Source organism: Aythya ferina, assembly GCF_964211825.1.
Source record: "Aythya ferina genome assembly, chromosome: 15".
Lineage (NCBI taxonomy): Eukaryota > Metazoa > Chordata > Aves > Anseriformes > Anatidae > Aythya > Aythya ferina.
In genome coordinates this window covers 16,479,135-16,503,548 of record NC_140314.1, presented here as the reverse complement: position 1 = coordinate 16,503,548, position 24,414 = coordinate 16,479,135, and the positions used below count along the sequence as shown (strand labels likewise).

The window sequence follows — 24,414 nt, the reverse complement described above, 5'->3', positions numbered from 1 at the left end:
ATCCTTCATCTAAGGCCAAATCTCTTCTATGAGAAACAGATGCTAAGGCTAAGAATATGCATCAGGGGGAGAGAATTGATCTGCTTCCTTAGCTTTGAGTAAATGAAGTGGTCTAATTGCAGTAAGATATTGCATAGTCAGAACCAGAAAGCAGGAATGCTGTTTCAGGTGTGATGGTGCTATTTATTTTCCTGTGGCTGCTCAGGAGGCAGGCAGTAGCAGCAGCAAGAGGCCAAAGGAGGCCAAAGGAGGCTGTAGTAAGAAACAGAATGGTCCATGGGATACGGAGGGAGCAGGAGAGGTCCAGGGCTGAGCAAGAGAGAAGCTGGAAGTGAGCAGAAGTGAGCACTGGAGGTGGGAAGGGTTTGTGTTTACTGCATTGCCCAGGGCTCTGGGGGTAAAGAGAAAGTGAAAACAGATGGAAAGCACAAAAAGGACTGTATTTGAGAGAGACTGCTAATCATGATTTAGGCATATATAAATAAATGAAAGAAATTTAAACAGAAAAAGGGGTGTATTACAAGTATCCCAGGCATTGCTGTCAGAATGTTGCTTTCTACTGAAAGCAGTCAGTGTATGGAACACAGTAGACTTTCCTTAAGACTATATCCGATGCATCCATATTTCCTCATTTGCTGCATGTATAGGATGCTAGCCAAGTTTCATATTTCCAATTGTACATTAGTGTCACCTGCAAACACAACTCTTTGGGTAATTTTGCATCCAGTGTTGGTGACTGTCATTTCTTTGCCATAAAAGGATTGGGGGGGTGGGGGCACAAAGTTTTGATAAATAGAATCGTTTTCTCCTGAAGTGCTTGTAGATCAGGAAGTGATTAAAAACTAAATCTCTGGATCAGTTTACCTACTACCAAAATGAAGCCAACTATGAGATGAAATGTAACTGGTAAGCACTGCAGTGACGGCCCGTTGCAGCACCTTGCGGCAGCCTAATACTGAACCTGGTCGTTACTGCTTACACTGAATTTTTTAACTGAATTTAATCTTTGTTGATTGGATTGTCTGTGTTTTAACATCCAAAATTATCTTCTTTGGTTGGGAGACTGGTGTAAAAATATTTATTGTAAGGGATAGGTGGATATAAAGGATATGTAAATGTCTGGATTGTAAGGGGCTATGAGGCTACTTGATTAGTGGCTATTCAACATAAAAAAAAAAATAAAATAAAATGAGAGAGGAAAACAAGTAATGAAATCCCCAGATACTGAAACTGTAGGGAATAAGAGATATCAGAAATGATAGCAGAGCCCACACCTGTCGGGAGAAGTTCAAACAGAACTTTGTAAGAGAAGGGGAAGTAAGGTTATCAGATGTCTGATAGGAAAGAGAAAACTTCTTACAGTATGTTTTAAAGGGGTTGGGGGAAAGTGTGAAATGTTTTTTAGGATGTTTAGGGGAAGGGCCAAGTGCAGGGAAAGGAAATGGTCAAAGTGGATCAGGAACAAGTGTATGTAAATGGGAGGAGGGGAGTATAAAAAGGGCTGCTGGTATGTAACCATGCTGGTCAAGTACTTATCTGACTGAGCCCTGTGTCTGGTTACTGAAGTATGTCCCATCTCTTTACTAAACTCAACTCCTAGCTGGTTTTGGTGTGATCCCACTTTCTGTTTGGTGTGTACAAGTGTGGGGACAGATGTGGTTTATTAGTGGACTTCTGGAAGGACTGAGCCAGTGCCTGGGCAAGGGGCATAGAGTCTGGATGTTGGACAGACTTAGCCCACACCACTGTTTGAGGGATCTGTAAATATTGGTGAATCACACAAATGGGAGTGTGTGCCTGCTTCACCAGCAAGCTTCAGTCCTCATCAGCTGGACAGGAGGAAGAGGATCAGGCCATCTGTGCTTACATGAGTGCAATTTCTTTTTATGAGGGTGCTGCTGCTGGCCCTGCTGTCTGTGCTGGTCTGTAAGGTTGTCTCCGTGTGTCCATGTGTGCATTGGCACCTCTGGAATACAAACTCAGGCTTTCTACTGGCAGGACTTGCAGGTGGGAGCAGTGATAGCATCTATTGGACTGGAATAGGAAGAGCCTCCTGGGTCTAAGCAGGCACTAACCACAGCCCTGGTGGATGGGGCCCCCAATCCCCTGGGATGGGAGCCCTCTGCATCCCCTCTCAGTAACAAGTGGTGCTAGTGTTAGTAGGCAGAAAGAAGTTAAAATATCACAGGTCCTGCTTCCTAGAGCAACCAGCTCTAGGAAGTAATTAATGAAATGTGAGGACATCTGTGACTAGGGTGCTGTGATGTGAAATGTGTTATATTTGCAAACACTTTGTAGATAAGTGCTTCACAAATGAGACATTAAAAGGTGCTGTATTTTTAAACTTGCAAAGGCTTTCTATTATTGTGAGCACTAATTTTTGCATTTTATAAATTATAAGATGCATAAATTTTGCATTCTAACTGTTTTGACTCCTTGCTGTCCCTAGGGGAAATGGAAGAGTTAGAAACCCTTTGGCTGACTGGCATTTGCCACAATGAGAAGAATGAAGTCATGAGCAGCCAGCTGGATATTGACAACATGGCAGGAGTGTTTTACATGCTTGCAGCAGCCATGGCACTCAGTTTAATAACCTTTATCTGGGAACACTTATTTTACTGGAAACTTAGATTCTGCTTCACTGGAATCTGCTCAGATAGACCGGGATTATTGTTCTCAATCAGCAGGGTTAGTATTGCTTTCGTTTTCCTGCTTTAGGCAATAGGCAGTATAAGCCTGCCTCCCTAAAATATCACCTTTCTTTTTTTATTCCCACTTAGACATTTGAAATACTTTTTTAGAGCATTAACAAAGTGATCAGTGGCCTTAGGATGTAATGGTACTCCATGGGAAGTCTTTTCTCCACTGAATTATTCTAGGGTATGAATGAACATTTGTCAGGATAATTGATAATCAAATGCTGAAATCTAATATGTTTGGAGGAAATTTTCATGAAAGAAAGGTAGAGATGCTAATGGCAGACATTAGCTCTCAGTTTTTGTATTTCTTATACAAGTGGATTTTAAGTGATGAAAGTACTGAGCTAATTTTTATATAGGCTTTTCTTCATAGCAAATTCAAATAACCCATATGAGAAGAGGTCAAACACAAGTGTCACTACGTTTGGTTAGATAGTAAGACAGTTTTTAGTGATAATATTACCAAATCCAAAGTGGATTTACATATCCAAGTAACTTACATGAATAGTAAGATAAAGGAAGTAGGTGCTGTTACATTTTTTGACAAATGAGTATTTCTTGTCTATTTTTTTAATGTGGTACTTTCATTAGCTAATGGACTTTGCAAGATTTTTCTATATAGCTGAGGATAATTGAAAATGGTACAAAATTGCCTAATTGATTAAAAATATACTGAAATTACCCTTTTGAATAAATTGGACTTTATTGGAACTGCATTAAAAAGACTCTGCCCTAGCCTGTTGGAGGTTGCCTAGTAAGGCATATATATTTTTTCCTCCACATTTTATATATGAACTTTATTCTTTTGGCCTTTTACATGTGAAATTCTTTTAACCTCTCTGGTGAAAAAAAAAATAAATACTTATTTCAAGTAAGAGTCACAGGATGGACTTCAGCAGTTTTGCTCAAAATGAACTCAATTTCAGGCTTAGAAAGAATCAGGATTTTTTCATATGTGCTAGGACAGGAAACAGGAAAGCAAAAATGCCATGATTGGAAACTTTTTCATTTCAGTGAAAGTGAAGAATATCATAATATCAAAGAAAATAGCCTGAGTGCAGGCTTCTTTTAGAGTGGTAATTTAATCACTGGTTTAGAATAATAGTGTTTCCATTACTGAAGGTTAGTTACATTTTGTGATGGGATTAGGGAACCTTTTGAGGTCAAGTCTATTTTTATTTTTATTTTTTTCTGGAATAAGCATGGGAGACCAACACAGACCGCTGGTTTGTAAAATACTGGCATTCCTTCTCCTTTACATTGCCAACAGATATAGCAGAAATTATCCTTCCAAATAGATGAAAACAAATGCCAGAAAGGTAGATATCTACTTTTAATCTTTCTATTAATTAAATAAGCACTGTTTATTTTTTCTTTACTGCCAATAAAAATAGAATGAAAGTATTTTAAATTTACATCTAGTGAATTAATTTGTTTTATATTACTCATATTACAGGGTATTTACAGCTGCATTCATGGAGTACATATAGAAGAAAAAAAGAAATCTCCTGACTTTACTTTGACCAATTCCCAATCCAACATGTTAAAACTACTACGAACAGCAAAAAATATGACTAATATCAATCCTTCAAGAATTAACTCCCCCAAAAGAACAGCTGATTTTATTCAGAGGGGTTCCTTGATTATGGACATGGTCATGGATAAGGGAAACTTGGTATTTTCTGATAACAGATCCTTTCAGACAAAGGACAACTTTTTTGGTGAAAATGTGAGTGAACTGCAGACACTTCCAGGCAATCGGCAGAAGGACAATCTTAACAACTATGTTTTCCAAGGTCAGCATCCTCTCACGTTGAATGAGTCCAATCCAAATACAGTAGAGGTTGCAGTAACAGCAGAAACAAAAGTGAACTCCAGACCCAGGCAGCTTTGGAGGAAATCTGTTGAATCTTTACGTCAAGAATCTGTACGTCAGAGCCAAGGTTCCCAGAGGGAAAATGGGTCAGATGAAAACAGGCAACTTTCAGTGAAAAGCCAAAGATACCTTCCCGAAGAGGTTGTCCATTCAGATGTATCAGAGACATCAAGCCGAGCTACTTGCCATATGGAACCAGAAAATAACAACAAGCACCACAAAACCAAGGACAATTTTAAAAAAAGAACAGTAGCATCAAAATACCCAAAAGACTGTAGTGAAGTGGAACTAACATATCTGAAAACCAAGCAGAGCTCTCCACGGGATAAAATCTACACAATTGATGCTGACAATGAGCCAGGATTCCGCTTGGACACACCTCAGTACATTGAAAACATTGTCCTTCCAGAAACTATAGAACTTCCTGATGTTTATCAAGATCACAATGACAACTACAGGAAAGCAGAGCATGCTAACAGGACTCCCCTACATAATGAAGACAGTCTTCCAAATAATGACCAGTATAAACTTTATGCAAAGCACTACAGTTTAAAAGATAAAAATGCTTCCCTAGTTGACATGAATGATAGATACAGACAGAATTCCACCCACTGTAGGAGCTGTCTTTCTAATTTGCCCACTTATACAGGACATTATTCAGGCAGATCTCCCTATAAATGTGATGCATGCTTGCGGATGGGGAACCTCTATGATATTGAGGAAGATCAGATGCTGCAGGATACAACGAACTTATCACTTCCTGAAGAAATATATGAACATAGTTGGTCACATAATAATGCTCTGCAGTATCATAAAAAAAACAAGTTGAGGATTAGCAGGCAACATTCTTTTGATAATATTGCTGATAAATCCAGGGAAATTGATATTGGAAGACCTGCTCGTAGTATAAGCTTGAAAGAAAAAGAAAAGTTTCTACAAAGTAGTCCATATGCAAGCATGTTTAGTGTTCCCTCAAGCAAACTGTTGAGCAACAAAGCCTCACTTTTAACTCATGCTCTGGAGGACAGTAAGCGGAGCAAGTCCCTGTATCCTGTTCACTCAGAAGATAATCCCTTTCTGCACTCGTATCGTGACGACCAGCACTTATCTCTTAGGCGAAATCCACCTGATCTTTATAAATATTCATTACCATCCAAAGGAAGAAATGATAATTATTTAAGGTCATCCATAAAGTCTACAGCATCATACTGTTCGAGGGATGGTCGGATCCATAATGACATGTACATTTCAGAGCATGTTTTGCCTTATGTTGCAAATAGGAATAGCGTGTACTCAACTCCAAGGGTTTCAAATTCCTGTAGCAATAGACGTGTGTATAAGAAAATGCCTAGCATTGAATCAGATGTTTAAATTTTCCATGAACGCTTTATCTATAGGGAAAAATAGTTGCCACCATCTTAGAGGGAGAATATTTTCTTTAATAGTATCCTGCTGTAGTAAATGATATGTAAACCTCTCCCTTTCTCAGTGTACTTTTGTACATGAATAGGTAAACTAGTATGCTCTCAACCATCCTTTTAAAATATGTCTTGTTGAAAAGGAGAAAAAAATAGCCATTTATGTATACTTTATATAAATGGCGAGCTGTACGGGAATAGCCCCAATATATGTTGGCAACTATGCTGTTTTGTATCTAATTATTTTATATTTTGGTTATTCTAATTTCTGTTGCTAAGTATCATTCAATGTACTTTTGTCCTTAGAAATGTTTAATGATTTTTTAGTACTGGATAAGCAATATGGTATGCATGTACTATGACACAGACAAAAAGAATTAGGAATGCATTTGCACAGTTAAAGAAAAAAAAAAAAAGATTAAACAGACAGCTAGGCTTTCAAAAATATATTTTAGCTTCATGATCATTTTCAAAGAAAAAAAAATCAGAAAAAAAAACTCCAAGCCCCAGAACCTTAATTAATATAACACAATATGTTAGCACAAAATTAATACCTTCATTCTAGACTGATAGAAAATAAATGGGAAGACCATAGACCCAAACATGTGAACTGCTGTGTACCAAAAGGAAGCCCTGTAGATTTTGGTTAATGTTAATATACAAATGCTGTTCTTATATTTCACATGCACTTGCCATTACAAGCTAGGTTCACTGAAAAGTCTGCAGTCATCTTGTCAAAAAATTCACAGCTGCCTAATCCAGAGTATATATTTTTAACAAGCAGTATGTGTCACTTATTGTGGAGCTGTGGTCATCATTAGTAACCTTGAGACCTAATATGTATGTAAGTTTGCATTTGCCCCTTACTGGTGATTACTCAGGGTTGTATAGTATTTCTTTTATTTCTTCACTTCCCAAACCAAATCCCAACCCACAGTAGTTCTTTGTTTTTAGCATGTTAGTGATATCTAATTAACTGTATGTTAATATTACTAAAGCTGTTAATACAGTATCAAACACCAACAGCCATATATTCAGTGTTATCAGCAAGGAACGCAATACTGTTTATTTGCACACACCATGAAGGATTAACACCTTGTAAGGGACTTGTTCCTTCTGGAATATCATACATATTTGTTGAACATCAGACCAGTTTCTTAACCTCTCTAATCAAATCTGTCATATAAATTGAATATATGCACACAGCTAAGGGAGAGTATCATCACTCACCAATATGTAAAGATATTCACATAACAAGGATGACTTTTATTTTTAGTAAAGGTTAATCAGGATGTTACAAAAATAAAATGTGTTGTACACACCTCTCTCCATGCCCTATAACCATAAGGGAGTGTGGCAGGGATGAGAGGAAGTCTTTTGTGAGTAGAGTATATAGTTGTAAATTTTATTTAAACTAAAGAAGTAAATTGGTAATATATTTAAATACTGAAAGCATCAACAGGTGGTGCTCTGCCATTCTCCTGGTATTCTAAGAATTGATCTATTTTTCTGTGTGTGTAGAGGAAGTTTAGATTATTCAAGTGTTATTCCTTACATTTCACTGAAGATCAGTGAACAGGGAAACCATTACCACTGTGAATTGGAAAATGTAAATATTACCCTAACTTTTCCCTGAACTAAAATTCTTCTCAATAGAAAAATACTTACATCAGCTGTAATTGTATATCTGCACGCCAGAGGTACAGTATGCAAGTTGGTTAGTGTGGAGTAGCATAATTCAGAGGAGAGCTGCAAATGGGAAGTAATATAGATGATGCATAGGGATAGACAAATATGGCTTATTGATTTTTTTGTTTACAATTCTTTAATTAAACAGATTTGAGCTGATTTTAACTACCAAACAGTCCACAATGAGTTCTTAGTATTAAAAAATTTAATTGTACATTCACCATAAAGGTGAAGGATGATATTTTTGAAGGAATGAAATGCACTGGGAATTGGGCTTTCCAAATCCCTTCCCAGCTTCCAAAAATCTTAGTATATTTTATTACATCTATGTTCAGAAAGCATATGTATGGCCATCTTCACTCTGTCCAGAATAAATATCTTCTGAGTATTCCTTATTCAACATTTAGTCATAATTATTTTATGTCATTAACATGATCTGCTTTCTGGTGCCTCACTGCCTCCAGTTCTTATAAACAGAAGATCCTTGACTGCCCTTGCAGAGATTCCTATCTCATAGAAATAGTTGTATGAGCTAAGCAGGGCTAGGATGTTTATGGGTGGGATGAACACTACTTGTCATAAATGAAAACCCTCTCCCATGTGTATAAAATATTTGTCTTTGGTCTACAGGAAGGCAAATGCACTAAAGGTATAAATATTGTTGTAACAATTAATTAAAATATTTGAGGCAAATTTTCATTTTCCATCCAAATCATAGTAGACTAAGTAAAATCTTAAGTATTTTGAACCACATGGTGTGTTTCAGCAGACCGGCAATTTGTTGGTGTCATACCAAAAAACTAGGTTGTAAGTTGCTGAGAAGTTTACCAAGCAAATCGTGAAGCTCCGTGGTGGCTTATGTGTTTCACATCATCTTAAAGCACTCAAAACATTGACTCCAAGTTGTTTGTAATATTATCTCTATCTGCAGCTAGATGCCCATACTTCAATATGTAGACAAATACTGTATATAACGTTCTGGGAAGGAAAAATTCCCAATTACAGCATTTTCTAAATAAACTGTTGAAATCCAAATGTAAACATCCTAAACCCAGGTGGATTTATCCTTCTGTGAAATGTACAAGCAAATTAACTAAAAAAAACTATACTGCAGTGTTTGCTGTTTCTGATTTGAGCAGATTTCTGGTGACAGTAGAGATTTGTTATTAGCTACAAATGTGTAAAACAATCCCACACCAAACCAAATTAAAGAGACAGACGGAAGACTTGACAATGTTGCACAGCAGTTGCTCACATGGAAATAAAAAATGCTGCCTTATAAGAAAAAAAAAAAAAAAAGATACTGAAAGTAGAGGGATAAGAATCTGCATGCATTTGTGGTTTTGATCTTGGCATATATTATGACTGAATCCAGGGGGAAGAAAAGGCTAAAATGTAGGGTTTTAGATGAGTAGTTGATGAGGTTGTTGATGTATACATGTAAAGAAGATGAAGCTGAGAAGTTGAAGGAAAAGCTTTTAAGAGTAGAGCCATAAGCCACAGCTTGCGAGACTCAGACGTGTGGAATTCTGAATATTGCCTGAGCTTTGTTGATATATTTGCGTTGACTTTCAATTAAACTGAGATCAAGTCTTTCTGTATTTCCCTCTCTCTCACTCTAGCTGCTGCTATTCTTGAAGAGGAGAAAAGAATCTTCCTGCATAAGTGGCCATCCTTTCTGTACCTTTCTGGATGGTGCTGGTGACTTGTTACATTTTCCTGATTACAGCTCTAGCAGATTGTCTATCACCAAGATTTCCCGTGACTCCAGCTGGAACTGAATCAGGCTGTAAATGATATGGGCCATTCTTGTTAGCATGTCCCGTAGTGTTACACTGCTCCTGGACGACAACTTTTATGGAGGCAGGATATTGAGTTGCTGAGGAATGGAGTAGGTACATGGAGGTAAAAACAGCTACATAGACATGCCTGCCTCTTGCTTTTTTCCTCTTTTAACAACATTGTAGAATTTCTTCATGTTTTTTGTCATTCCCTTTTCACCACAGTAAAATTACTTTTTTCTTTCAAATGGATTTTGTGTTCTGCTTGTGTTTCATAGAGCAGTGTAGCCACCCACTAACTTAAAAGCATGGAAATAAGATACGTTAATATATAAGATAAAATTAATGAAAATTGAGAGTTCTTTGTATTTCTGGAAACTTTCATTTAATGTTTTGGTAGCTTTTGCTCAGAATTCATTATTCTGCTATTTGGGAAGCTTGGTTAGGAAAAAGAGTGCTGTGGACAAACTGAAACCCAATCACCACCAGCTCACCATGTTTTGGCAGCATCTCATGAACATGTCTCTCTTTCTGTGATCTTTCAGGAACATGAGGTAAATTAAGGCTTACAATAAAACTGAGGGAAATATAGACCAGTATAAAACTAAGATTAGTATATATAAAACTAAGGTGGTGGTGTTTTTTTTTTTTTCCTGGTGAAAATAAATCTCATAGAATTCCAAAGGTAGCAAAAACTAGAGCTGTGTAGTCTTGAATTTCTGTGCTGGAAAGCTAAGCTCTTTCTGTCACCAGCTGGGGGAGAGAAGTAGAGAGAGAAAGCTCCCTCCTGATGGCAGTTCAGAGCACTAAAGGCTTGGAAGCAGTTATGCTGGTGATGTTTCCTGAAAGTATTCCTCTCTCTCTTTCTGTTGACTTTTTAGAAGCTACAGGCTTCTAACTTAGCCATTTCAAATAGGCGTGTGTAGTAAAGTAATGATCTATTTATCTCCAGCCTTTAAATCTGCTAAATTGAATCTGCAGGTGAGTACAGTTTAAAACTTGCAGGTCATATGGATTCCTGTGCTTATTCAAGTAGTTACTAAGGTTGCACCTCTCTGTTGTGGATTCTTCAGTACTTCTAACCTAGTCAGTGTCATTGTTTTCTTTATACCATGTGACTGTCCAGCATGAAATAAGAGTGTTAGCATCTATTCCTTGTAGAGTAACTTGCTATTTTTATATTTTGGCAGTGTAGCATATGTATCTTAGGGTACATAACACAACGCTGTTGGTGAAGACCTTGGTATTATTCCTCCCCTGGGTTCACCAATGCAGAACAGGAATTGTGATACGAATCTAAGAGTCTTTGATTCAATCTTGATTTAGGAAGACTTTAAAGGGTGAATCTTTTTGTTGTTTTAGCATATGTTATATATGAAACCTAGTGAAAACAAATCTTTTACGACAAACTCATCTCTTAGTTAATATAGAACAGCAACCATGGTGTGGTTTGGGTAGTTTGTGTTAAGTGTTGGTCATCACATCATGTGCTTCTTTCAAGACAAAGTGTATTTATGTCATGTATCTCCTTTCTAAACTTTACCTTTCCCAGCTCTAAGTCTATTTTAGCTCAAAAGCCCCTTTGAAATAGGTATATTTCCTATATAGGGTAATCTGGTTTGCAATATAAAAACAGTTTTCTGCTGATATACCTAATTTGATAATTTTACTGATGTTATTTTTATAATCTAGACTTCCTTCATATTGAGAGCAGAGCCTTCAAAATATAACAGTGCTGAAGGAACATCTGAAAGAGCACAAAGGCCTTTCTAAGTATGACTTTTATGGTACAAGCCATTCTCCTTCTCTGTATAGCCTGCCTGTACTATCTCATTTAAATGTATTAGCAAAATGTTAGTAATTGCTACCAGTAGGAGGGAATTACAATTTAATCACAACTATGTATTTATCCATGGAGTTGTATGCAATATAGGAAACTATAAGATATGATACAGAAAAGGCTCAACCTGCTCTGGCTGAAGTCACCTACAAAGCTGTGGTTAAATTACAGGTTGTTAGAGTACAAATTAGAGTAGCCTCAAAACTGTCACATCTCTTCCATCATTCAGATCATGCAGAATTCTCTGTCTGATGTGCACATATTGTACATAGTGTAAAATTCTTGTTGGTGTTTAGCTCTCATCATGGAATTAATCCCATGTTCACCTGTTTACCTTCATTGCAGTGTAGCAGCAATGTTCGTGGGATGGAGAAGTGGTTGTTCATGTTCACTGGTGACTGCTCCTCAGTTAACTGGGAGCAGAAATGCTGCCTTGCTTCTCTCTGCTCTGCAGGAGGAGAGTTACTGCACTGTTTGTAAATAAGCTCCTCACTCAAATCAAGCTTTCACTATTTTTATTTTTTTTTCCCTCTGCTTCTCTGCACCTGTGTACAGAGTATGCTCTCTAAGAATAATATGTGCTCTTCCATGTCCTGTGACTTTGGAAGTCAGGATTACAAGTGTGCATCACCCTGCAGGGCAGTGAAAATGCACTCTGTTGTTCTTGCAGGTTCAGGAGCATTTTGGTTACATCCTGCAGGATGTATCTGCTGTGGTTTAAATTGTTTTTAAAATGAATACAAGTCTAAACAGTGGTAAGAATCCACTGCTGATTATGTGATGATCTTGTCATATCTATAATTTAAGAACCAGAAATAATACAAGTAAAATTAAGTTACCTCACTATTTACAAGGCTTTTGTTGTTTTGCATTTAAGTGACACCGTTTTACTCCTTTTACTCAATTCTTTACCTATATTAAATTAGTAGAGTATATAACCATGCTCTAATGTTGTCATGCGATGCCTTTATTAGTAGATAACCACATTAACTATAGTATTACATATTTAAAAGAGAGATGGTTTTAACTCTTCAGCTCTTCAAAAGTAGTGGTAATAAGTGGTTACACTCTTGGATGGTTTCTCTTTTCCCTTTTGTATTAGTATTTGTTTTCACTGATCTATTTCAAAAATTATATTTCTATGTGCACATTCTAAAACTGTGAAAATAAATACCAATAAATATTATGATACTTATCCAATGCACTGTAAAGTTCGGAATGAGGTGAGACTGTTTGGGAATTGATGAAGGTTTCCTCACTTCTCATCAATGGTATAAAGCTGTACTGTGGGCAAATGGTAAAATTGACAGTGACATGAAATTTTAATAGAGAATGTCTTGTTTTGCACTTCTAGTACTATTAAAAGAAATGGTATGTTTTGTTTTGTTTTGTTTTGTTTTGTTTTGTTTTGTTTTGTTTTTTTTCAGCAACAACATTAGGATGATATAGTTTTTTATTTGAGTATTGTACATTGCAGTACATAAGAATAGCCTTTTTGAAGAGATTTATGTTACATCATCACTAAAGGAATCTTTAGTGTGATTATATTTTATTGAGCCCATTTAATAGCAACAAACAGTTTGGAAATATATTCTAGGTTCTGTTTCACATCGCCAAACTGTATCTGGACTTGCAGTTATGCAACTGCAGGCCTTCACAAGGTTCCTATGTCCTCCTCTGAGGGGAATGAGGCTTTTCTTGTTCACTGATGGGACAAGATTAAGAGAGTTGGAAAAAAAAATAAAATTGGAGGACATGTTGTGCAATATGTGAAGTATAAATGATCTTCAAAAGTGAAAAAAGAAAGGAAATTGGAGGTTCACAGTTATTCACATTAGCAAATGTTCTGTGATGGGCATCTTCGAGAGGAGGTGGTAATTATTAACAAAGGTGATTTGAATTCTGTTTGAGTTTTTAAGTCACTGAGAAAAATGGGATTTTTTAAATATTTTTTTTTTCCAAGCCAAAGTCTTTATGTTGTCATACAAAGTTTCACAGGAAAATGGGCCAAAGAATACAATTAAATATGCAAAAGGTTAATCCTATGGAAAAGGATATCCTGTCATCCTGATATGCACAAGCATATTAATGGTAATAGGAGCAATGCGTGTAATTTTCCTGTATATTACTATGTAGGTTGCACTATTTTGAATGATACAAACCTGATATTTTAATTACCAAATAACATAAGAAGCTGTTTATTAATTGTTTAAACTTGTTAACCTAAATATATATACAGTATACACGTGTGCGTGCTTACCCTTTCCCACCTAGCCATGTGTGAGTAATCTCCCCAAGCTGTAGAACGCATTTCAGCAGTGCTTTATTTTAAGTGATTCTCTCCTCTCCTTTCCAAACCTCCTAAATCCAAACTCCCTAGAAACATTTACTGAAGAGGCTAAAAGACTTTCTGGGGATCAGGAGTGCCAGGACACGTGAAAAAACATGTTAAAGGAGAGTTCCTGTCTGAAAGAGCTGGAAATGATGCTCGCTATCATTTCCATCTAGCTAGGCATGGGAAAAGGATGTATTCTCATGCTGTTTTGAAGATTCATGGCCAGAGATGGTCTTTTGGCCCAATGGTTCTGACTTTAAAAGCTTGTATGAGTTTATGTGACCCACACCTGGCCATTAAACACATTGCTTAAAGCAGCTGAGGAAGGATACTTAAAACCCAAAACTTACCAGGGAAGATCAGTTGGTCTGTGTACCAGCGGCAGCCCTTGTGTTTGTCCATGCAGACTGCACAGTTTTCGAAATGGATGTGGCACACAGAGGCAGTATTTAGCAGTTGTGTTAGTCAAAAATGTTTTTTTCTCAATGCATAGGCATTTGAACTTGTTATTACTGATGATGTGGAGATCCTGACCAACAGATAGTGGTATTCATCTTTTTTTTTTTTTTTCTTATTTCCACATGATTCAAAATTTGTGATAAAAAATATCTTGGCTTGATGTATTTGAAGTCATACCTGAGCTTTTTTTTTTATTTTTATTTTTTATTTTTTAAATCTTGGTTACCTTGTCTTTACGTGGCCTAGGTCTGGATTCCAAAACACCTTTTGACTTAAACAGGGATGTGTGAGTGAGTGATGGCACAGCTGATCCTTAGTGCAATTCATGCTCGGAATTAAAATATGAAAACCAAATCTCATGTTGCAAAAGTATGGCAGTTGCATCATATAAAATTGTGTGCAGCTAGAAATGAAACTTGTGCAATTTTTAATAACTGTTTATGATTTATACTTTACATCAGCCTACTATTTTGAAGTAGTCATATTCATTTCAGAACATCCATTCTGCACTGATGAAGAACAGCTCGATCTCTCTGTCTTCACACCTCACACCCACATACACAGTGTATCTTGTGTCTTCCCTGTGCAAGCCAGAAGGTACAAACAGAATTCATTAATGTGTTAGGCATACTCCTACCTGATTTTTTACTAAGTATGCTATTTTAATGCAAAATTTTATACATACATGTATATATATAAAAGCTATATATAAGCTTTTATATATGTATAAAGGTGGGGTTTTCTTTGGAGACATGAGGAGCAAGAGAAAAATGCAGCATTGTGAGAAAGATTTATTAAAAGTTTCAAGTAACACATTGATATTTTGAGTTTGATAGAAGCTATTTGCAATTGTACTCAAAAAAAAAAAAGAGAGAAAAATTAGTATTGGATCTTTGGTCATCAAGCTAAAGCTTCGGGTTAGTTTCTGTGTATCTTGAGAAGAATTCACAATACTAGATTTAGATTTTGCTCACAAAGAAAATTAATTATTAGTACACTTGGAAAAATATTTGCATTCTGATGGGGAAAATAGTCCAAGTGTGCCAATTTGTACTGGTTACACAGAACACTAATCTACATTGTAGTTGAAGAGATTTGCAATCCATGAATAACATCTTACCAGAAATCTTGGAACCACTTGATTCCATACACAGTAAATTAAAAACCCTATCACTTCTTTTATTTACTAGTACAATTTACTGTAACATTCTCAAGAGTGTAATATTTCAAAACAAAGGGTAAGTCATAAAATTCGAATTGCTAGCAAAGAACAGTAGAGGTTTGAAGTCCTCTTTTCACCTTGAGAAATAAATCAAGATGTTACAGTAGAAGTAAAAGTATATTGGTTATGGAATAAAGCATAAAAAAAATAATTTTTAAGTGAATCCAGAATTTTATGATAAAATTGATAGTTTAATGGATTCTTCAAAAGAAAAGGTTTGGGGAAAAAGAGAATAATTAAAAACTAGTTTTGACATTCCAATTACTGCCTGTTTTATTAGATAGGTTTAGGAGAATGAAATTATTTTTAACATGCAAGTGTCTGCACAAACAATTTAAACTGCCGTGCTATGAAGTTATGCATACACCTGGCTATCCCTGCATCCATCCATCCATCCATGCCTTTAAAACCCTGGTGGCAGTAGGACTTCCCCAACAGCACACATTGCAACTTGGAGGAGCTGGGAGTCATACACTTCTCTCCTGCATTATGTATACCGTCTCACAGCAGTTCACCCCAACCATATTTTAACCCTGTGCATGACTGAGTGCTAATACTGTATAAATATTTTGAAACATATCTAAAACATATGTTTGCTTCAAACTTTTTATGATAGAAGAATATATAATATTATGGTTGTCTTACAAATTGTATTGTGTTCTTCATTTTTGTTAAATATGTAGAAAAACATTAAGGGAATGGGGGACTTGAATGTCTGTGTGTACTGAAATGTATATAACTATTTGGAGAAAACACATGTGCCAAGTATAACAAGATGTAAAAAATGTAAATATATGAAAAATTCATTTTTCTAATAAAGGTAATTTCTGCCAATTGATATGAAAATGAACAATTGAATCATTCTTGTCTATGTTCCTTGTTAAATGGTAAGAGATAAAGTGTCATCTATGAATAAGACTTACCTTTTATTTTTTCATATTTGATTTGAAAGGTGTTAACGAGCACATGTTTTGAGTCATCCTTTGCTGTTAGAAATTATCTAAGGGTGAAGATGCCTGAAGCTAAACCTGACAGCATATACTTGATGCTCCCAGTTTTATTTAATTCATGAAAAGGACAGAGGCAATTAAGTTAGGAAAAACTCATTCAATGTGAGAAGTCTAGCTTGAATGATGCTCCTCGACAGAGGGAGCACAGGAGCTAAGCTAAGGATGGTCCAGTATGGTGTGGCACCATTTTCATGTATTCTGAGCTACAGCAGCCACACAAAATACAAGGGGCCTGTACAAATATATATGTACAAATATTTATTGTCTGCAGAAATATAAAATCTCTTTGGGATGAGTGTGGAGGCAGCATCCAGCCTGAGGAGAAAATGGTGTCAAGGCTTCTGTTCCTAAAAGGTGCAGGTGTGAAGTGCTCCTGCCGTGACAGTGCTCTCACAGATGGATAAGGTGAGGATGGGAGAGAGCAAACCAAGGGGTAGAAAATGGCAGATGTGTTCAATGTCTTTGATATCAGCAAACTTGTTTTAATGTTCTATTTAATCAAGACATAACTTAAAATAGGGGATTTAGTGAAGCAATAAAAGTATTTTCAGAGTTGACCTTTTGCTTGGCCAGTAGACCTGAAGGAGCAAGGTTCATAAGGAGCTCCTAGGTAGTTTTGTATGACCACATTTTCCAGAATTTCAAATCAGCTAATGAAAGTCTTCCTTTACTCACTAACAGGGGCATAAACAATCACTCAGCAGTTAGAATAATTTCTTTGACGCAGTAGGATGAAAGACATTATATAAATTTTAAGCATCATTTTGATAAGTGTGCTATGCAATGGTTAGTCTTGATTGTGGAGGTCTTTTCTATCCTAAATAATTCCATGATTCTATGAGCAGAATATAAAAGTAATGGATGGGAGGTGAAAAGTTGCTCACAGATCTCTGAGTAGAACAGTCCTGTTCATTTGTTCCCATGATAAACATGACTGCACAGATAAAATGAGAGAGATAAAACTGAAATTCTGTTCTTAATGAAGTTTTTAATGAGTAAAGACTGCTGGGTGAAGGCTGCTGGGCTTATGCTCAACTGCCAGAAGACAGTTTTAAAGGGACTTCTCTCTATTTTTGTCTAAAATTCCCACTTCATGAAGTAAAATAACATTTAGTGATCTGACTGGCTTTGTTCCCCTGCAGTGTTGTCTCCCAGAGGCCCAGTTCAAGTACTCCAGTCATCTGAAAGAAGCAGAGGCCTGTAAAGGAAACAGATGATGCAGGAAGCAGTTGGTGTGACTCTAATCTGGAAATAGTTTTCTGGCTGAAGAGATGGGCTGGTTTTTGTATCCAGACTGTTCCTGCCATCTCTACCTGACACAATAGTCCTGACAGTGCAGTCCTGGCAATCGGGGGAGGTCCCAGTTGACTGGCAGCTAGCAAATGTGACACCCATCTACAAGAAGGGCTGGAGGGCAGACCTGGGAAACTACAGGCCTGTCAGTTTGACCTCAGTGCCAGGGAAGCTCATGGAGCAGATCCTCCTGAGAGTCATCACGCAGCACTTGCAGGGGAAGCAGGCGATCAGGCCCAGTCAGCATGGGTTTATGAAAGGCAGGTCCTGCTTGACGAACCTGATCTCCTTCTATGACAAAGTGACGCGCTGGGTGGATGAGGGAAAGGCTGTGGATGTGGTCTACCTTGACTTCAGCAAGGCTTTTGACACCGTCTCCCTCAGCATTCTCCTCAAGAAACTGGCTGCTCTTGGCTTGGACTGGCGCATGCTTCGTTGGGTTAGAAACTGGCTGGATAGCCGGGCCCAAAGAGTCGTGGTAAATGGAGTCAAGTCCAGTTGGAGGCCAGTCACTAGTGGCGTCCCCCAGGGCTCGGTGCTGGGGCCGGTCCTCTTTAATATCTTCATCAATGATCTGGACGAGGGCATCGAGTGCACCCTCAGTAAGTTTGCAGATGACACCAAGTTAGGTGCGTGTGTCGATCTGCTTGAGGGTAGGAAAGCTCTGCAGGAGGATCTGGATAGGCTGCACCGATGGGCTGAGGTCAACTGCATGAAGTTCAACAAGGCCAAGTGCCGGGTCCTGCACCTGGGGTGCAATAACCCCAAGCAGAGCTACAGGCTGGGAGATGAGTGGTTGGAAAACTGCCTGGCAGGGAAGGACCTGGGAGTATTGGTGGATAGTTGGCTGAATATGAGCCAGCAGTGTGCTCAGGTGGCCAAGAAGGCCAATAGCATCCTGGCTTGTATCAGGAACAGTGTGACCAGCAGGGCTAGGGAGGTGATCGTCCCCCTGTACTCAGCTCTGGTGAGGCCGCACCTCGAGTACTGTGTTCAGTTTTGGGTCCCTCGCTACAAGAAGGACATGGAGGTGTTCGAGCGAGTCCAGAGAAGGGCGACGAAGCTGGTGAGGGGCCTGGAGAACAAGTCCTACGAGGAGCGGCTGAGGGAGCTGGGCTTGTTCAGCCTGGAGAAGAGGAGGCTCAGGGGCGACCTTATCGCTCTTTTTAGGTACCTCAAGGGAGGCTGTAGCGAGGTGGGGGTTGGTCTGTTCTCCCACGTGCCTGGTGACAGGACGAGGGGGAATGGGCTTAAGTTGCGCCAGGGGAGTTTTAGGTTAGATGTTAGGAAGAACTTCTTTACTGGAAGGGTTGTGAGGCATTGGAACAGGCTGCCCAGGGAAGTGGTGGAGTCACCATCCCTGGAAGTCTTCAAAAGACGTTTAGATGTAGAGCTTAGGGATATGGTTTAGTGGGGACTGCTAGCGTTAGGTCAGAGGTTGGACTCGATGATCTTGAGGTCTCTTCCAACCTAGAAATTCTGTGATTCTGTGATTCTGTAATAGTTCATTTCCATCAGTGCATATACAAGTCATGTCAACTTCAGGTTTAGTTCCCTTTGGATTTGTTTCTAAGATAGTCATGTTCTCCCAGAACCCTTTTTTGAATCTTTGCTGATGTGCCTTTGGCAACTGCAAGTACTCCACAACTTTGCTCATTTAAAATAAAATTAAGTGGTGACTGGGAAACAGAAGCATTTTAAGTCTGACATACTCTGCATGGTACTGGCAGCGGTGTTCATAGCAAAGCAAGCCATTTGCTTGGTATGAACACAAGTAATTTGGACACAAAACCAACTGTCTTATGGCCAACTGTTAAGGTCAACTTGTCTCTATATACAGGAACCCCAAGCACCCTAATTGTGTTGTTTTTTTCCCCCATTGGTCACACTCACCGCTTGTCTCTCTGCCTCTCCCAGCAGTTTACAAATAGCTTTACCTTCCCTTTGTGGACTTGTTCCAGTACAAAAATCAAATAATGGCTCCTACAAATTGCATCAAGTCTATTGTGCAATCTATCTATCCTGTACCACTTCTGTTCTTCTCCAACTTGCAGTCTACTTCTAATCTACTGATAATTTATTTTCCACTAGTTAGCTTACATAGGATGATCACCATCCCTGGAAATCTTTAAAAGACATTTAGATGTAGAGCTTAGGGATATGGTTTAGTGGGGATTGTTAGCGTTAGTTCAGAGGTTGGACTCGATGATCTTGAGGTCTCTTCCAACCTAGAAATTCTGTGATTCTGTGATTCTGTGATCATTACAGAAGTTGTCTCTATTATTTTCAAATCAGTATGCTCAAAACTTACTTATTAAAAATAATCTCTGTTTATAATGTGATGATAGCTCCTTAAGTATCATAATAACAATTATAACACACTGAAGTTACTTAGGTGGGCAACAAGACACAGTAATATCAAAATTAGTCATGATTAATGTTGTTTACACATGGTTATTGCAAGGTCAAAGACATTTTTCAAAGATGTCCATGCAGTTCCAAGTTTCATTTAACAGCAATAGTCCAGGAGCCTTAAAATCCTATTTGTGCTGCAAAAGCAGTCTGTTGTTTCTTTCTCTCTTTTTAGAGTGGACCTCAACCTGCTAGGTAGATGTGGCGCATCTAGTGAGACCACTGAACATTTTCAGAGTCTATGTATAGTCAGGCAGTAGGATCTAATACTTTATGTAAAGACCTATGAAAGTTACAAAATGCTGAAAATTTGAGCATAGGACTTTAAAGAGAAAAAATACAATATTAACCAGGCTGAGAAAATACAATATTAACCAGGTTTGAAAGTCTAAGGCCTTCTCATTATGGAAGTGTGTAGTTCCACTAATTACTCTGAGGACTGACAATATTTGGCCACACAGAAGTTTGGCTATGAGCAGCACTCTCCCTTTGTACTGCACAGGGAAAACAAACCAAGTAGGAATCATAGCAGACATTTCTCTATGCACAAGGGAAAACAGAGGCTTTGGACGGGTTTTACTTCCAATTTCCAAGCATAATTTTGTCAGTTGAGAAGTTTCACAAATGAAGAAAAAACTTTTGCATTTGTACCATGATATCATAATGCTGATTTTACCCTTCTCTTTCCCCAGAAAGAGAAAAAACTTGTAATTCTCATGGTAGTTGAAATGCCGCTAAGTTTCTTTACTGCAGATACAAAAGATGAGCCATATGTGTACCCTCGAGAGGATAAAAGTAGTAGGAAGGGGGTGACTAGAATAACTTTGATTTTCCTCTGAGAACCAAACTGCCGTTGCATTGATCTGGCCACAAGGAGTGTTTCCTCATACAGGCTTTGAAATCTGCAGAGTGAGTTAATCCCTGGTACCCATATTATTTCACACATAAATACATGTGAAGGGCTTACGTCAAAAAGAAGGGGTGGGGATGATGCGGAGGGGTTTTGCTGTGGGAGGAACTTTTAAATAGTACTCAACAACTGTAAGCATCCTGCAGAAAAATGGTGCAAACATCTTTGAACATGTGGTTGGTTCACTTGTAAGAACTTCTCACTGTAAATTTTAACCAACCAAGAAAATAATTCATTAAATTCTTTAAAGAAAAACCTCAAATTGTTACTCCATTTAATTTTTTACCTTAAACAGAAATGCAGGAATGATTTCTGGAAGATAATCAGGTCATGTTTTACTCAGCTTTAAGCTCACTACTGCTTCTTTCCATGGATGCACTATTACCTCAGCAAATAGCGCACCCAATGTGACCTTAACTATATTTGTACTTCTGCTTGCTTTCACATATCTCTTCTCTGAACAGCTCTACTCTTTTAACCTTCCTTTTAGCTTCCCATTCTCTCTGTCTACTCCTAACAGTTTTCTCTGTTTCTGTCCCTGCTAGAACATTATGGAAGTGTGATCTCCACCTTGAACCAGACCTGCTGGGTCAGCACATTTCCATGCATTAGATGAGTGCATTGTAATATCCATGTTCTGTTCTATTTCTGTCTCTACAAAAACTAACATTGCATTTATTTCTGCACTGCCACACCGCAATAGAAGATGATTTCAGTATTCAGAGCATAATGACATCTATAACTTTTTTTTTTTTTAATGGTATTTTTGCAATCAAAACATTTAGATAGCTTAAATCATTTTGCTTGTATACATTTATTTTCTAGCATTTTTAAACATGCCTTTTTTTTTTTTTTCTTAATATTTGAGTCTGATAGATCATTTTAGATTTCCTTCAAAACATTCTAGCTTGGAATAGCAAAGAAAGGAAAGGTGCTGCATGGGCTAGGGCGAGGGCTAGCAGTTCTGTGCTTTAAGGGATGCTAGATGCAGCTGCATGCTTCTATGCCCCAAACGGCTGTGTGTGGTGGTACTGCATTCTGCGTGCTGAGGACTTTCTGAATTAATGTTCTGCAACAAAAAAAGCTTCATTATGTAATATGTTGTGCTGGGTTAGACCACTAAATGCTTTGAAGTCAGAGAATGAGAAATCCAGTTTAGGTTATCAAGTAATGTGTTAAATATTGATGTTTTCAGAAAATGGAACACTTGTCTTTAGTTCTTCCTGTGATCTTAAAAAATCACAAGTTTATTTCTGTGAGGGGCTGTACACAGGCAGCAGAACCAGTCATACAGGGAGAACTGAGTCACTGGTGAAACTAGCCCTATTTGATCATGGTATTTTCATGTATTTCTTTAGAGCAGTGGGTAGGGAGACTGGAGAGTACATGAACCAGACTTGCAGCTTGTTGCCCACATCAGTGTATTCCCCAGGTGGTCCTGCATATTTCTTGTGGAAGCATTTTCTCTTTCTGAGGCTGGGAGGGAAAGTAAGATGTAAAGTTATCTGCAGTGTGATAACTTATGCCCTCTTACTGTCTGTGTGCTACTGCTTCAGACTGCAGTCTTGAATACTTGCCTTAGTGCTGTAACAACAAAATCCTGTGATTTTGCATAAGGAGGTGACGTAGTTGTTTACACATGGGCAACCCCCAAAGAATTAAAAATAAATTAACTCAGAGTGAACTGCTGTCTATTACCCCAGTGAGGATGCAGGGTAACTTTGTCTCAGCAGCCCTTGCACTTATGGCTGTGCTGAAATACCCAGAGACCAATTATAACCTGGGACCACTCTGATTCTCCTAATTGCAAAGTGTTCCCACTGGCTTATTTGTATGGGTGTAAATCAGAGAGAGTTTGGTCTTAGTCTTTACCAGAAATTGCAAAGCTTTAAGAGTCGAGAAATGTGGCTGCTGTTGAGAATACGTCAGGGCTGTTGGCATTTTAGGGACTGCTTATGTGTGTGTATGGTTATGGGTATGTATTTTAAAGAACCAGCTTCTCCAATCCTTTCTAAAGTGAATTCAGTGCTCCCAATACTGAACCCCTATTTGCTGGTTATAGCAGCAATCACGTGAGTGATTTTTTGGGAAACAGATGGCTCAGTGGTCAGTTAGGCTGGAAGAACATGGCCTATGTGTGTCAAACAGACCTTGATAATGCCAGGTGCCACAGATGGTTGGCCGGTTTGCATGCTAATCATATGTCCTGGATTAAGATATAATATCTTGCACTTTTTGGCCAGCAGCCTGGGATTTATGAAAATCCTGCTTTATTTTTGGTTGGAAGCAAAGCAGAGTTCTAGATTAGGAGTCTGGTTTCTTATACTGGACCTTGCCTTGGGATCTTGTGTCACTTTTACATCTTTGCTTTCATTCCCGCTGCTCCTCCATTTGAAAGTAATGTCCTTGCCAGAATCAATCTCTTGCCACTTTCTCAAAAGGAGCAGGCACTAAAATAAGAAGCTCCCAGTCTTGCCAGATGCCAACTGGCTTTGTGGCAATAAAATAGTTAAAAATACTCAAATACTCTATCTTCTCCTACACTGAAGGCAGCCGGGATCACTTCACAGTATCTAACCATTGTCAGAAGAAGCCTAATGTAAAGAGAGGAGCAATGAAGCTAAGCACATCTCTGGAGCCACCAACATTTGGGATGCAATATGACAATGAGGATGAGCCTCCAAATTGATCTCAACTCACACCTGCCTGCGAGGCAAACTGCGAGTCCCTGCCAGGCCTGACAACTATGCTACTCTTCATACCAAGGGGACCTGTTTGCAGGTGAGCACAGAGAGGAATAATTACTCCTAAAGCTACAGACCTGAAACTCACAGCAAAGCCTGGGAAGCATTAGTCAGTTTGTCCTAACTTGGAGTCTTTGGCTTGATCTTACATAGAAACCTCATTGTCTGTTAACCTTGTATAAGTTATATTGCCAGATAATTTTTAAAGGCTTTTCCACATCACATTTTCAGTGGATCGAGCTTGTGGTATTAGCTGTGTGTTAGACCCTGCTGAATTTGTCGTAGTATCCTCAGAGCCCCTTGATTATGAAAGTGTTTCCTTTTTTGGCTTAAATTTTCACTGTTCTTGCTGGCTGGTTGCTTGTGTGCTGTGCAGAGCAGCTCCCCTGAACATTACCACACCGTCCTCCTTGCAACAGGCACAAAGGAAAAGCCCTTTGGAGGAAACAGCTTTGTTTCCCCTTAAGAGCTTCAGCATTAGAAAAATGATCACAAAAGAGGGCTTAATGAGAGAATTTGAGCTAACTATAACAAGAGGGATCCAAATATTTTTTTAATGAGCTAGGTTATAAAAAGAAAAGTGCTGTAGTAATGGTTTCAGAGATTTAATCAGAAGAGTTGATTCATATTCCAGAAACGATCCTTGTGCCCAAGTTAGATCTTCATTAAGGTCTGCATTTTAATGGTCCACCAATCAAACTAAAGTTCTCTTTGTGGACATAAGAT

At 38.2% G+C, this 24,414-nt stretch overlaps 1 protein-coding gene across 3 annotated transcripts in view; it reads left to right on the top strand.

Moving 5' to 3' along the window:
• Positions 1–16,169, top strand: part of GRIN2A (glutamate ionotropic receptor NMDA type subunit 2A) — a 197,004-nt gene extending 180,835 nt beyond the window's left edge. The window contains exons 13-15 of one of the 3 annotated variants that reach the window (XM_084536885.1): positions 2,450–2,688; positions 4,156–5,756; positions 9,305–16,169. In XM_084536885.1, coding sequence (XP_084393011.1) covers positions 2,450–2,688; positions 4,156–5,756; positions 9,305–9,320 — 1,856 coding nt within the window. In that variant the 3' untranslated portion in view covers positions 9,321–16,169. Of the gene's footprint in view, positions 1–2,449; positions 2,689–4,155 lie in introns of all 3 variants that reach the window. The other 2 variants (XM_084536884.1, XM_084536883.1) reach the window with 2 other exon arrangements.
• Positions 16,170–24,414: the final 8,245 nt, after the last annotated feature.